The following is a 16698-nucleotide window of genomic DNA, read 5'->3' on the forward strand; positions in this document are numbered from 1 at the left end:
CCACAATCTGTGACCCACTGTGTCCGCAGGCTCGCCAGATGCGAGGGCGCGGTTCCGAGAGGGCGTCCATAGACGTCTCCTCCTGGAACAACAGAGCCACGCTGTAGCCGTCTCTTGGCTATTGCACAGTAAGGAAGTGGTTAGAAAACAAACATGTCATACTCACCTATTCTGTGTAATGGTTTTCAACAGAGCAGCCTCGATCCTCTTCTTCTTGGGTCCCCTGCTAGTGCTACTGGCCCCTCCCAAATGCCGAGCAAGCAGCTTGCTATGGAGGTACCCGACACTCCCGTGCCGCTGCTTGGCGTGTCCATTCACACATGATGCATGGCTCAGCCCCGCCCTTGCTTTCTCCTCATTGGCTCACTGGCTGCGATTGACATTAACAGGAGCCAATGGCTCCTGCTGCAGTCTCAGCCAAGGAGGGAGGAAGTGACCTGGGAGAGTCACTGCTTTTATGCACAAGAATGCATGAAGGTAGAAACCTTGATCCTTTACAATCGCTTTTAAAAATTGTGTGGGGCTGAGAATCTGTGCATTTTTTTTTTCAAAAGAAAAAGACAAGTTAGGCATTGGAATCAAGTGCGTGCGAAGGGAAACCCTAGTGGTGGCTGGTTTACAAGCGGAGGGTTTTTTATGGTTTGCAGGATCGTCTTGTGGTGGAATGGAGCAATGGTGCTTCTTTTTTTTTTTCACTTGCACGGGAAAATGAGGCCTCGACTCTCACTGGATGCAATGGGCAAAGCCATCTGCTTTCTCTGCTCCCTGTGCATTGTCAGCCCCTCTGCCTCCAGGAATGACGACTATCTGCAGCAGTTCATCAGCTAATAAAAGAACCCCAAAGAGATCCCCGGTGTTTCCTGCAGGAAAAGCTCGTTTTCGTTCACACTTTTCCATGGAAACAGCTGTGTGTTACATCCTGGACTCCAAACATGGAAACAGGAAGTGATGTTTTCCTGAAGCTCAGGTGATGGCTGCTGCATTAACCCCTTCGAGGGAGGAAGAAGCAACATAATGCAGAACAAATGAAAGCAGAACTTCACTCTCTCAGCCAGAAATGCAAAATAAACCATGTCTCCATGCTTTATTTTGCCAATTTCTCAGCAAAATAAAGCATGGAGACATGGATGTGTTATTTAAATAACAAACATGTTCTATTTACCTGCTCTGTGCAGTTGGATTTGCACATAGACGGATCCTCCTCTACTCGGGTCCCTCTTCGCTGCTCCCAGCCCCTCCCTCCTGTCGAGTGCCCCCACAGAAAGCAGCTTGCTGTGGGGGCACCCGAGCCGAGCTGCAGCTCAGTGTGCTCATTCTGACAAGGAGCTGCCATTCGGCCGCGCCCCACCCCCTCTCTCTCTCCCGATTGGCTGACTTTAATTGGCAGCCGCGGGAGCCAATGGCACCGCTACTGTGTTTCAGCCAATAAGGAGGAGAGTTCCGGACAACGAGGGACTCGTGGACATCGTTGGACAGAGATGGGGCTTGGGTAAGTATTAGGGGGTGCTGTTGCACCCAGAAGGCTTTTTATCTTATTGCATAGAATGCATTAAGATAAAAAAAAAAAAACCTTCTGCCTTTACAACTCCTTTAAATAGCATTTCTGGTTTGTGGTGCTCAGATGCAGCGTAGTTCCACTTTAAATCTCTTTCTGAAGGAGCTGAAATAGGGATTACGAGAACTTACCCTCCCCTTTGTTCTGTTGCAAAGTCATCTCAGCAGAGTTTGAGAAATGATAGCTACCATCAAAAAGGGACCCTGTGGTTACAGTAAATATATTAAGAAACCTTAATACTGAAGGAACTGAGAAGACAATTCTAAAGCCGGCTACACACTAACAGGTTTTTTTTGCTACGTGCAAAACGATGGACAGCTCCAGTTGCAGTGACGGTACTACAAACCATGCGAGGTTAGTTCAGCGATCTCTCCCGCCGAGCTGTTGTGTTCTGACAGGGGGACGCCCCCTCGCCACGCCAGAACACTCCGACCAGCGCTCTCTGCCACTGCCTGAGAGCGCTAATCGGGAGTCGGTCGGCTGCTGCTTTTCCAGCACGCACGTTCGACCCACACGGGCAGAACGTCGGACGGTTTTTCCTTGAACCGGCAAATGTCTCCTGACATTCCGCTCGTGTGTACGGGGCTTTAGAGGTACTGGGACTTCAACACTTATTTGATAAAAGCAGTGAGGGGAACATACTCAACTGATGTGAAACAAGGTAAGACAATGACATGTCACTAGCACTCTGTTGCAAACACAGTACTTTGCAAATGTTTTAGGCAGGTGTGAATAAATGCTGTTAAGTAAGAAGATTTTAAAAATATATATATTTTAATGGTTTATTTTTATCAATTTACAAAATGCAAAAGTTAAAAAGGAAAAAAAAAAAAAAAAAATCTAATATCAATATTTGGTGTGACTACCAACCAGCATCAACTCTTAAGCCCCATACGTGAGATGAAAATCGTACGAAAAATGCCTCATTCGAATCGATCGTACGATAATCGGATCATTAGTACAGAGCTTTCAAGAGCCGATCAGGACAGTTCATCCGATATTATTCTATCGGACATGCACGGAATTTTTTTTTCGTACGATGCCAGATCGCACGATTTTCGGTACAGTATAGCTATTGTTCGAAAATGCAATACAAATGCATTACAACACATGACATCACTTCCGAATTTTTATTCTGTCGTACGGGAATTTGTGACTTTAGTAAACTCATCAGATTAGCATCCAAAAAAAAAAAAAAAAAAAGGACCATCATTCGTCTGATAATCGGATTGTGTGTAGCGGGCATTACACTTGCACAAAGTCAGAGTTTGTGCAGGGACTTTGTACGATTGGAGTCAGGTGTATGATTAACCAATTATACCAAGCAGATGCTAATGATCATCAATTTCATATGTAGGTTGAAACACAGGCATTAACTGAAACAGAAACAGCTGTGTAGGAGGCTTAAGGCTCCATACACACTAGCGTTTTTCATAGGTCCAAAAAAAAAAAAAAAAAAAAAAAAAAAAAAAAAAAAAGCTAGAAAAAAAAAATGGATCAAAAATGCTGATAATAGCATCTTTTCCCAGCTTCTAGCAGCATTTTAGGAGCAATTAGGAGCAGTAGATGAAGAAAAAAAATTAAATAAAAATTTTAAAAAAAGCTAAAAAAAAAAAAATAAAAAAAAATCTGTTAGTAACATTTTAGTAGCTTTTAGGCCTCAAGCACACTGGACGTTAAAATAACGTTATAAAAAACGGCAACAGCTTTGCAGTGAGTTTAACGTTCTTGCAATAGCGTTTATTAGCGTTGGCCTTTTGGCTCGAATTCTTCCATGAAGACCACTTCTGGCCAGACGTCTCCGAACAGTAGAGGAATGTACCTGGGTGACAGCGCTGTATCTTGGCCTAGGCCAACAAGGCACAGGGCAGCACTTTACAGGGGGGAGCAAAAAAGCTACTCACTCCCACCAACCCACACAAAAAAAAAAAAAAAAAAAAAAGAGCCCTTATTCCCGGCTCCTGCACAAAAACATACAGCTCAGCCAATACAAACCGGTGACAGGCTGGCAGCAGTTGTCCACTGGTACTCCAATGTAGTCTCACATGGAGCAATTACCTGGGGGACAGATGATCACTACAGGGCACAAAAGACTTCAAGCTGTCGATAATAAAGGGGGCAATACAAGGTATTAAGAACTGGGGTATGTAAACTTTTGATCAGGACCATTTGGGTAGTTTCTGTTGTCATTATGATTTAAAAAGAGTAAACACAGTTGATTGATAATAAATGGCTTCAGCCAAACACTAACCATGAGTGAAAGAAAAGTTTTTGTGTTATCATTCATATTCTCTGAAAAAGGCCAAAAAAAAAAAATCATACATTCTGCCAGGGTATGTAAACTTATGAGAACAACTGTACTTAGTCATCGTGCCATACCATCTGGGAGGCGTGCGATTGGCCACAAATTTTTTCTGCAGCAGGACAACCACCCCAAACATACAGCCAATGCCATTAGGAACTATCATCAGTGTAAAGAAGAACAAGGAGTCCTGGAAGTGATGGTTTGGCCCCCACAGAGCCCTGATCTCATCATGGAGTCTGTCTGGGATTACACTGAAGAGACAGAAGGATTTGAGGCAGCCAACATCCATGGAAGATCTGTGCTTAGTTCTCCAGGATGTTTGGAACAACCTACCTGCTTAGTTCATTAAAAAACTGTGTGTAAGTGTACCTAAAAGAATTGGTGCTGGTTTGAAGCCAAACGGAGGTCACACCAAATATTCATTTGATTTGGATTTCTCTTCTGTTCATTTACTTTCCATTTTGTCAATTAATAAAAATAAACTATGAACACTTCTATTTCTGAAAGTATTCTTCATTTACAGCATTTTTTTCACACCCGACTAAAACTTTCGCACAGTAGTGTATATATACTAATTTATTATTGAAATGTCAAATAAGCCAAAGTATCAGGGATGCGCAGGGCCCCCCTCCTTAAGGTGTCATAGGTAATTGAGTCGCCTTGAGGAAGGGACCCTGTGTGGCCCCAAAATGTTGGCTTATTTTGCTGATCACATCTCATCATTTTACTGCGATTTACAAGTCGTCATTTACTACAGTCACTATGAGCAACCCATCTACTACCAAGGTCAAACATTGGAAGGATTAAATAGTTTCCCCCCCCTCATCCTTCGATTCACATGAAGCAAGGATACTCAAAGTACAGACAAACAGGAGGGCTATACCAAATGGTATGCAATCCAATGGACAAAAGGGATGGGCCAGGGACAGTTAGGCTGCAGAGGGAAGTCTAGATGATGCTGGAAGTCTTCCAGACAAGAAATAAGGTGGATTTTTAACCTCTTGCCTACTGGGCACTCAAACCCCCCCTCCTGCCCAGACCAATTTTCAGCTTTCAGCGCTCTCACACTTTGAATGACAATTACTCAGTCATGTAATACTGTACCCAAATTATTTTTTTGTCCTTTTTTTCATACGAATAGAGCTTTCTTTTGGTGGTATTTGATCACTTCTGGGTTTTTTATTTTTTGAGCTATAAATGGAATAAAGACCGAAAATTTTGAAAAAAACAAACACTCATTTTTATTAGTTTCTGTGATAAAATTTTGCAAGTTATTAATTTTTCTTCATAAATTTTGGCCACAATTTATACTGCTACATATCTTTGGTAAAAATAACCCAAATTAGTGGATATAATTTGGTCTGTGTGAAAGTTAGAGAGTCCACAAGCTGTGGTGCCAATCATAAAACATTGATCACACCTGATGTACCGGCGGCCTATCTCATTTCTTGCGACCCGAACAAGCCAGGAAAGTACAAATACCCCCCCAAATGACCCCTTTTTTGAAAGTAGACATTCCAAGGTATTTAGTAAGATGCATGGTGAGGTTTTTGATGTTGTAATTTTTTTCCCACAATTCTTTGCAAAATGAGGATTTCTCTCACATGGCATGTGTATACCACAAATGGCGCCCCAAAATACAGTCTCCTACTCCTCCTGAGTATGCGATACCACATGTGTGGGATTTTTTCACAGCTTGGCCACATAGAGAGGCCCAACATGCAGGGAGCACCTTCACATGTTCTAGGAGTATAAATTACACATCTAACTTGTTGACTACCTATTACACTTTTGAAGGCCCTGGAGCACCAGGACAATGACACGTGACACGGATGACAGATGGCACCAATATGTGGCACTGATGACACGTGACACTGACTACACTAATACGTGGCACTAATATGTGGCACTGATGACACATGACACTAATACTTGGCACTGACGACATGTTACACTGATGTGGCACTGATGATATATGGCACTGACAGGTGGCACTGGGGACAGGTACTGTGGGCACTGTATTGTTAACTGTTTTCACTCACGCTGCAGTACAGGTCGCTCTCCCTCCTCACACGCTGTCTCTGTGTGAGGAGGGAGAGCCGGCAATATGATCTCATATGTTTACACTTGAGATCATCTCTCATTGGAAACGCCGATCGAGTGCTAAATGGCTGCTGTGATTGGCCATTTGGCACGATGTGCGATTGGCTGTGTCCAAGGGACACGGCCAACACAGAATTTCCCCGATGCGGTGGTGCGCGGGGACGCAGTAAACAGGACGACGTCCACGGACGCCCTCCCGGCAAATGAGCGCCACCCTGTAGCCGTCTTTCGGCTATAGCGGGGGCGCCTAGTGGTTAATGCACATTGTGAGAAGCATACAGTGAAATCAGTGTAAGCCATTTTAGTCCAGGAGGACAACCTGTACAACTGTGCAAGACTGAAGGGGAGGTCAGATTTAAACTTCAGGTGTTGAAAAAAAGAATCCTGGAAAAGTCTTACTTTATGAGATTTTTTTTTTTTGACCTGTAGTGTGCACACTGCATCTCAAAGAAGCAGCTTTTAACAGGCTTTTGAGCTCTCATTTTTTTCTGCCTGGAAACTCCCCTCTATGTTAGCCAATGTGTCCGTGCACACTATGGCTTTTGACTATTGTCCCTTTAAAGAATGAAAAACAGCACAGTGTTTGTGCTGTGTCATTTGGCCCCCTGTATCACCTGAAATACCTGGCTGATCCTGCCAGTTTCTGACCCCCCCCCCCCCCTCCTGTAAACGGACCACCGACACAGTGGTCAGTTTACGTGCCTCAGTCATCCGCTCTCTTCTCTGTCCTCTCCCCCTCCCTGCCTGTCAGCTCGTGACAGTGCCTGACCCCCCCCCCCCCCCCCCGCTTCTGTCATAACATTATCATTTTTTGGCAATCCCCTGTATTTAGATAATGCAATGTCTCCTGTGTCTGTACTTTATTAAAAAAATGCTCCTGTATACCTTATTTCCGAGCGCCAATCAGCGCTCACGTGACAGACCACCTCTCTCCTCCCCACTGACGTCAGTGGGGGATTCTCGGCCCCGCCCACTGTAGCTGTCAGATAGGGAGAGGAAATATAGCACAGACACTGGAGACATTGCATTATTTAACACAGGGGATTTCCAGAAAATGATAAAGTGAGTTTAAACCACTTTAAAACCTTTTTTTTTTTTTTTAAACAAACATGTCATACTTACCTGCTCTGTGTAGTGGTTTTGCACAGCGCATTCCTGATCCACCTCTTCTCGGGTCCCATGCTGGCACCCCTGGCCCCTCCCTCCTTCCACGTGCCCCCACAGCAAGCAGCTTTCTCCAGTGGCACCCAAACAGGTGCGCTCCCGAACTGCGGCTGTGTGTGTCCATTCACACACACAGAGCTGAGGCTCGGCAGTTCCTGATTGGCTCACTGGCTCTGATTGACAGCAGTGGGAGCCAATGACCAATCAGGAGAGCGAGTACCTGGAGAGACAAGGCTCTCGTGGACATCGCTGGATCTAGAGGGGGCTTGGGTAAGTATTAGGGGGGGCTGCTGCACACAGGTTTTTTTATTGTCATGCATAGAATGCACGAAGGTAAACAACCCTGTGCCTTTACAACCACTTTAAATACCCACCAAGGGCAATGCTCTCCGAGGCTGTGCAGCAAGCTAAGAACCACCACTGTGCTCTGTGTGACAGCAGAGGTTTCTCTGCAGCGTTCTGGCACGCCCCCTCCGGACAGGGACATTTTATTTTTTTCTTTTAAAGTTCAAAAGAGCAAGTGAACCCCAAGACCTGCAAAACATGGGGTCAGTAGGCAGAAGAGATGCCACATGCAAGTGTCATTAACCTATTAGCATAATTATTCAACTGATCTCCGTGACAGCCAGTCTTAGTGGTCATTACATAAAACTTTATTGACATTGGTAAATAAAAGGTCGTATCTTTATCCAATCTCCACCATTAAATGCTTGCTTCATTTTTGTTACCAAGAAACAAAACAAAAATAAGCCGCGGCACTTGCTATGTAATATTTATAGTTGTCACAAACAATAGAGTTCTTTATTCATATCCTTGGGTCACATGTCATATAACTAAAAATAAACCATACCAAAAGAAGAAAAAAAAAAAAAAAAAAAAAAAAAAACACACACATGAATGTTTGGAACTAAGAAAATCGGACCTGGGAAAAAAAAAAAAAAAAAAGAAAGAAGTGTATATAATATATTAATATATATATATATATATATATATATATATATATATATATATATATATATATATATATATATATATATATATATATATATAATCTCTATAAAATATATTTCTATATAGAGATATATTTGATATACCAGTATATATTGATATAGATAGAGAGAGATATATTTTGAGAATATATATCACACACACATCAAAATATATCTATCTCTATATACATAGAGAGATAGATAGATCTATCTATCTATATCAATATATACTGGTATATCAAATATATCCCTATATAGAAATATATTTTAGAGAGATATATTATATATCTTCACATCTCCAAGACCTACAAACTTATGTACATGGGGGACATGCCACTGAATTGAATGACATGAAGTGTATTAGTATAGTCACATGCATGGCCATTCATTGTGAATCTGCCCCATTTTCACATGTGTTGATATGCATTTCAGCCCGTTCATGTTGAATTTCAGCTACCACTTGGATATAGATTTTTATTATAGTTCCGCATTGATCTCCTAGGTAAGAATGATGTCTGCGCTTCCACCTCACCTCCTGAATTCTGCGCGTACACAGAAGTGCCACAGGACTTTGGGTCCCAACTGAGCCATGTGGTGCATTCCCACATGCGCCAGTTTCCCAATACATTTGCAAATGCGGGCATTACAAAGTCCCAAAACTTTGCTGTCTTTGCTCATGCCTGGGAAATCTGCTGCGGACGCGCAGATGTGCTAAAGGGCTCTGCCACAACCCAACAGCTGGGCAGAGCCTTTTGGCATATTGTGGAGCTGGAGGGGGCAGAGCAAACAGAAATGAAGGACTTTTTAATAAACTGCAACACGTGACAATGCGTGTGACGCAGCACATGGCATTGTGGTGTGAACATGCCAGTCTTGGTTACCAGACAAGAAGTGAGGGGAAATCTGAAATAACCAAGGCATAAACTTTACAGCAGGAACTTCAAACTCTAAGGAAAACAGTAAACACAACAATGCATACACCACACTTCATTCTAGAAAAAAACAGCACTCAGTCAGGGAGAGGGAGGACTAGGATGCAATTGGGTTAACTGCATGCAAAAGGTGCCGACAAGAAATGTGCTGATAAGAGGAGAGAGCAGAGTGAGCAGACAGTGGACCCCATCGGTCTCCTGCTGCTCTTTTTACAGCACAGTCAACAGGCTAGGGGTGGAGAGAGGACACCTCCGTATTCCTAATCTGTAAGTGATGTTATTTGCCTGGCTGTGTGGCAGAATGAAGAGAAATACAAATCCTTTAACATGCAGAACAACTCTTTTATATATCTCTACTGTGCATTAAGCAGTTTGTCTGGGGTTCAGATTTCAAGATGCACTAATAATTTAAAGAAGCAATTTTGGAAACCAAAGCAGAAAATCAGCTGTGGCTGGGCAAACAAATAATGCAAGTGACCCTTCATAAGAACACCACAGCTAATATTCAATCAAGGTATAAAAAAAAAAAAGAAAACTGACCTCTATGTCCTGCAGGCTGAATTCATTCTGATCTTTAAAGTTGGCGGCGCCAGCACTCAGCTCCATTAGCATTTTTGCGATCTCTGGTTTTATTGCTGCAGTGAGTCGACTTGCAGCCTCCATGACATGTTCCTGCACGTCTTTGAGTTGCATAGCTGCCTTTGAGTAGTGCGAGTTTTGGAAAACACTGCTGAAAAGGTCGGTGAGGAAAGTGCTGGCGCGGCAGAAGACATTGAGCGCGTCCAAATACTTCGAGATACCCTGCTGGATGTCCGCGATGGGGGTAGTGTGGGCACCAGGATGGGGGCAGCTGCCCGCGTTAGCCGAGGACACTAAAGGGGTGGTTGAGGCCAGGGGTGCGCTCAGAGTCCGGCTGAGCTCGGGCATTTGGTACTGCTGGTGTTGCTGCACCTTCTGCTTGGACCCGCCAAGCAAGAACCGCCTCTTGTAGTCCATCTTACTTTCTTGTGCGCTACAGCAATACATAGGTGACCTAGTAGCCAAAGGCGTCCCAAACCTAGGCAGGCGTCCTCCAGAATCAGCCTTTTTTCTTTTATTCTTTTTTTTTTTTTTTTTAAACGACGGGCTAGGTCAGATAGTACAGGAGGGCTGCATACATAGGTTTCGGAAAAGGCATCTCCAAAAGGCAAGCGTGGGTAATCTGTATCAGCAGAGGAGGGCAGCAATTATGCTGACTTGGGAGAATTTTAGGACTCCATGCAGCCCAGCTGCGGCTTATAACTTGTATTTTCCAAACCAGCTGAAGTCTCCGAAAAAACTGTGTGTCCCCTTTGTCCTAAAACTGCTCCCTTTTTTTTTTGCTTCTCGTCACCGGTCAGGAATCCCACTGCTGCAAAATCCTATATAGACATCCAGGGAGGGCGTGAAAAAAAAAAAAAAAGTATAATCCTTTAAATGCAAAGAAAAAGCACAAAATGCCAGCAAAAAAAAGTTGCAATCAAACAAAATAAAAAAAAAAAAAAAAAAAATAATGAACCACCATAAACACTGGTCAACAGTGTGTTTCAAGCAACCCACAGCCTCTCAATGGGAGAGAAAAAAAAAAAAAAGGGAAAAAATATATACCGTAATAACAGATGTGTAAATGCTACAGTCCAGCAGATCCAGTCTGCTCCGAGTTTAAGTGCTTCTAATACTATGTTCTCGATAGTGTGAAATCACAGATTGCTACTGGGAAAGCTTCCCTTCTCCTCCTCTTCCTCCTCCTCTGGGTACGTTGAGGTAGTTGGTAACAGCGGAAACAAGTGCAGCTCCCAGATTGAGTTTGCTCTGGATGGCGTTGTGGAGAAAGAATGCGCACAATGTATTCGTAAGGCCTCTAGGTCATTTCCTGTGAAAGGAAAGAAAAAAAAAAAAAAAAAAAAGGGAGAGAGGGTTTCAGTACAGTTGTTTTTATTATTGTCAAAGTTCTCAGCCCTGAAAGATTTCTGGGAGGAGCGTGGAACGTTGGGGATGTACAGAGTAAAAAAAAAAAAAAAAAAAGTGGTCATTGTCCTGGAGAGCTGTGTGGGCTGTTATTATATACCGACAAAAATCGCTACAGCGGACAAGCAACATTCTGCCATTATTTACACCAGACAAGAACATAACATTCACCGCAGAGATTACCTCCTTTGTAGTTCACCTTAAAGTGATTGTAAAGATAATAAATATTTAAAAACGTAAAAAAATTAAGCAATTTTAAATTATTTATTATCTTTACAAAGTAAAAATAAAGTAATTGTAAAGGCTTGCGTTTTTTCTGGCACTTTGTTTACAAGTTTAAATCAGTATTTTTTGCTAGAAACTTACTTATAACCCCCAAAACATTATACTTTTTTTTAGCAAATTTTTTATGTCACACTGTTTGCACAGCGGTTTTGCAAGCGCAAATTTTTTGGGAAAAAATACACTTTAATGAATAATAATAATAAAAATAAACACAGAAGTTACTCCAATTTTGTTTGTATATTATGAAAGATGACGTTATGCCGAGTAAATAGATACCCTACATGTCATGCTATAAAATTGCGCACGCTTGTGGAATGGGGACAAATTACGGTACTTAAAAATCTCCATAGGTGACGATTTAAAAGTTACTTTTTTTTTTTTTTTTTCCACACAAAATCCACGGTTTGCAACTGCTTTAAATATCATGGTGTGGTGCTTCAATTCTAGATTCACTTATGCTTAACACAACCCAAGGTGACCGTGGAAATTCTTAGATGCATAGAAGTTGTAAACCCAATATCCAGATTTTCCATCCTAATTCCGCGCACACACAATCGGAATTTCCGACGGGAAATGTTGGATGTGAGCTTGTTGTCGGAAAGTCCGACTGTGTGTATGCTCCAACGAACATTTGCTGTCGGAATTTCCGCACACAAATGTTTGCGAGCAGGTTCTCAAATTTTCTGACAACTTCACTTGTTGTCAGAGAGTCCGATCGTGTGTGCACAAGTCCGTCACAAAAAAGCTCACGCATGCTCGGAATCAAGCAGAAGGAGCCGCACTGGCTATTGAACTTCCTTCTTCTCGGCTCGTCTTGTACATCACCGCGTTCTTACATTCAGAATTTCCAACAACATTTGTGTGACCGTGTGTACGCAAGACAAGTTTTGAACCAACATCCTTCAGAAAAAAAAGCCACGGTCTTGTTGTCAGAAATTCTGATCGCGTGTACGCGGCATTACACTACCGCTATAGCATTGGATGACAGGAATATATAATATATATATATATATATATATATATATATATATATATACACACACACACACACACACACAAATACATGCACACAGTAAAAAAAAAATTTAGGTGAACTAACTCTTAAAGTAGAACTATAGTCAGGACTCTCCCCCCCTCCCCCCATTATGGATTTTATTTTTTTTGCCCATCTGTGTCCTATTGGGGAGATTTACCTAAGCTTCCTGTCCCATAGCCAAAACAGGAAGTGAAAGGCAATCCCTGCAAATTAAGGGAGTCACTTGGGGCCCCTCCAAGCCACCAGAACTGGTGTCTCCATTGAAAGATTTCCCCCAAAATTTGGGATTTTCTTTTGATTTCACTTTCAATGATAAATATAAAAAAATTGAGAGGGGTAATCTCCCCAATGGGGACACAAACCACAAAAAAAAACAAAGGTGTACTAATCCCTCATCACTTTATCCAATACTAACACTTCGGGCGGCCCGCATCGGACCCTCCAGTTTCTTCTATGGAGTGGCGGATGTCAGTGGACACATGTCTGCTGACACCTGCTGCCATCCCATACGGTCCGCCAAAAATAGACAGATGTGGGTCCCTTTCCCCATCTGTCCGGCAGATCAGATGGCATTGGATGCAAAGGACAGGTGATCGGTTTCCATCAGATTGCCCCATAGAAGAGTGGGACTGTGTCAGTGTCTGCTCTTCATTGCGGAGGGGATACGCACCTGTCATCCACCTGTTCAGCGGGGATCAGCGGAGAGATCCCTCACTGAGCAAGCGGATTCCGCTTAGCCTAAGGCCCCTTTCACACATGCGGACCATTCATTTCATCAGTTGATTCACGTTTTTTTTTTTACATCCACTACCAATGCAAACACGGACCGTTTCCAAAAAATTCCTGCAACAAACTCTTGCAAAACGACACTCGGCACATAGAAAAGGATGAATGCAATTCTACACCAGAGATGCCCTCATGCAGTACCAAAACCATATGATCTGCATTAAATTACAATAATAATAAAAAACTGCTTCTCCTACAAATCAATGATGGAGAAGGATCTGAGGGTTTTGGTAGATCATAAGCTTAATAATAACATGCAATGCCAAGCTGGGGTTTCCAAAGTGAGCAAAGTCCTTTCTTGTATAAGAGAGGTATGGACTCCGGAGAAAAATATCATTTTGCCCCCCTGTACAAGTCATTAGTAAGACCTCATCTGGGCACCAGCTCACAAAAAGGATATCGGGGAACTGGAGAAAGTGCAGAGAAGGGCAACCAAACCGATAAGAGGCAATGAAGAGCTCAGCTATGAAGAGAGATTAGAGGAACTGAATTTATTCTCTTGAGAAGAGGAGATTAAGGGGGGATATGATCACCATGTATATATAAGGGGTCCATATAGTGAACTTGGTTTGAGTTATTCACTTTACAGTCATCACTGAGGACAAGGGGGCACTCTTTACATCTAGAGGAAAAGAGATTTCATATCCAAACATGGAAAGGTTTCTCCACAGTAAGAGATGTGAAAATGTGGAATAGACTTCCTCCAGAGGTGGTTCTGGCCAGCTCAGTAGATTGCGTTAAGAAAGGCCTGGATTCTTTCCTAAATGTACAGAATATAACTGGGTACTGACATTTATAGGTAAAATTGATCCAGGGAAAATCCGATTGCCTCTCGGAGGATCAGGAAGGAATTGTTCCCCTGATCCCCTGCTGTAGCAAATTGGATCATGCTTTTCTGGGGGGGGGGTTCGCCTTCCTCTGGATCAACTGTGGGTATAGGATTGGGTATATGGGATGGTATGATATGTTTTTTTTTATGCTTGAACTAGATGGGACTTGTGTCTTTTTTCAATCCAACTAAGTAAATCTCTACAAACAAAATGGATCACCGATGAAATAAAATAAAAATCCATCTTGCAACCGATCCTTTCCTCACAGTGGTGACTAGAAAATCGCACTGATTTATTAGATGGCATTAAACGGGATTATTGGCCAAGTTTGAAGATAATCCAACACAACCTAAAAGATTATGACAGCTGTTAACAGATATGTATGCCAGAGAGAAAAGGATTAAGAAATGTAACTTGCTCACTTTAAATTAAACAATTTAATTTAATATATTCAACACCTACAGAAAATATAAATATTCTTTGCATATGCAGATATTAACTTTTAAAAAGTAGCAGTGACATCATCACTGTACTGTTCATAGGCTCTGCAGAGAGCTGAGCTGTGGGAGGGGTCCAGCAGGCTCCACCCACTACAGGCTGCCTGCAGAAACCTAGAGGAGGGGGCGGAGACAAGACCAGTCACCCTGCAACATGCAGAGTGATCGGCAATCTGGTCTTTATTACAGAAACATCCCGCAGAGAGATGAAGTTTCACACTGAATTACTGCACAGATCTTGAATACATACACAAAGCACACCAAGATTCAAGCAGAATACACATGGTGATTGTGTTTAGGCAAGATTTGCTTACCCCAGAGTAAAGCTTTATTGCATCGCAAGGAAACGGCATTCACTTTTGAAGCATTTTCTCAAAGTTTATGTAAAACCCCAAAAAACAGATTTTTCTTAAAATGGAATTGCACTAAACAGGTTTATTTATTTATTTAGGAAGGGACCCCTATTGGTGTCTGTTGTAATAACTGCTTGTCCCTGCCTGTTAGCCTTAACATACACTAAGCTGCTCAATGTACAATTACGGCACCCCGGTGAACCATGATAAAGTGACGTCATCGCAACTTGGCCAAAAAAATGGCTGAAAAGTCCAAACCCGGAACGAAGATCAGGAGAGGACGGAAGCACCCATGATAGCCGAAAGTGCCGACACTGCAGTGCTCGAGGAGATTGCTTGGCAGGTAAGTCAAGCTATTTATGGTGTATACCTACATTATTATTACATCAGGGTACCCCCTTACATCAGGGTGCCCCCATCAGTCCGTCCTTACATCAGGGTCCCCCCCATCAGTGTCCCCCCCATCAGTCCGCCCTTATATCAGGGTCCCCCCCATCAGTCCACCCTTACATCAGTGCCCCCTTACATCAGGATCCCCCAACAGTGCCCCCTTACATCAGGATCCCCCAACAGTGCCCCCTTACATCAGGATCCCCCAACAGTGCCCCCTTACATCAGGATCCCCCAACAGTGCCCCCTTACATCAGGATCCCCCAACAGTGCCCCCTTACATCAGGATCCCCCAACAGTGCCCCCTTACATCAGGATCCCCCAACAGTGCCCCCTTACATCAGGATCCCCCAACGGTGCCCCCTTACATCAGGATCCCCCAACGGTGCCCCCTTACATCAGGATCCCCCAACGGTGCCCCCTTACATCAGGGTCCCCCAACGGTGCCCCCCTTACATCAGGGTCCCCCATCGGTGCCCCCCTTACATCAGGGTCCCCCATCGGTGCCCCCCTTACATCAGGGTCCCCCATCGGTGCCCCCCTTACATCAGGGTCCCCCATCGGTGCCCCCCATACATCAGGGTCCCCCATCGGTGCCCCCCTTACATCAGGGTCCCCCATCGGTGCCCCCCTTACATCAGGGTCCCCCATCGGTGCCCCCCTTACATCAGGGTCCCCCATCGGTGCCCCCCTTACATCAGGGTCCCCCATCGGTGCCCCCCTTACATCAGGGTCCCCCATCTGTGCCCCATTACATCAGGGTCCCCTATCAGAGTCTCACTTACATCAAGGTTCCCATCACAGCCTTCCTTACAGAGCCCCAAGTTACATCAGGGTTTCCCCCTTACACCAGGGTCATCAGGGGGTGGCTTGGAGGAGGAGTGGAGAAGAGAAGTGAAGTGAAGACCAACTGATCTGAATCCTCAGTCTGTGCACCGAGTTGGAGTATACACCACTAACTCCAGCTGCCAGCTGGATAAAATTTCGTAGCGACCTGAATGTGGTCTGGGTTAAAACCTTGTCAGAGGAGCGGTCCTTACTCTGCTTGCTGTCCATGCCCTCATCTCCCAGAAACAACATTAACCTCTCATGTATTGTACAGGCATCAACAGGACAGGAAGCAAAAAGGAAAACTCCCCAAATAAGGTTAAAGCCAAAAAAACACACAAACTGGAAAAAAAATTTAAAAAAAATAAACATATGGCAGGGGTCAGGCTTTTTTTTTCTTTAATGCCAATTTGCAACCAACTATACATTTGTAGAATTACTCTCCCCTCCCGCCACAAAAAAGCGTTACTGCTATACGTTATACTTAGACCTCCAACAGGTTCGCACTTTAGCAATCTCCAACATCGCAGGTGCCGATCACATGCGATGTCTGTGCGATGCGAGTTCAGCCATACATGGCTGAACTCACTTTGGATTCGCAGAATAAAGGTGCAGGGACTTTTTTTTTCCGCCGCACTGGATTTGGATCGCATTGGATG

The 16698-nt window shown here is 43.5% G+C and overlaps 1 protein-coding gene across 2 annotated transcripts in view; it reads right to left on the reverse strand.

Annotated features, from left to right (window-relative positions):
• The window catches only part of GARRE1 (granule associated Rac and RHOG effector 1), a gene marked incomplete in the record, with an annotated part of 78924 nt that extends 67967 nt beyond the window's left edge, over positions 1-10957 (reverse strand). The window contains 2 exon segments of one of the 2 annotated variants that reach the window (XM_073605767.1): positions 9589-10448; positions 10675-10957. In XM_073605767.1, the coding sequence (XP_073461868.1) occupies positions 9589-10074 (486 nt within the window). 2 annotated transcript variants of the gene reach the window in all.
• Positions 10958-16698: the final 5741 nt, after the last annotated feature.

This window comes from Aquarana catesbeiana, linkage group LG11, assembly GCF_042186555.1.
Source record: "Aquarana catesbeiana isolate 2022-GZ linkage group LG11, ASM4218655v1, whole genome shotgun sequence".
NCBI lineage: Eukaryota > Metazoa > Chordata > Amphibia > Anura > Ranidae > Aquarana > Aquarana catesbeiana.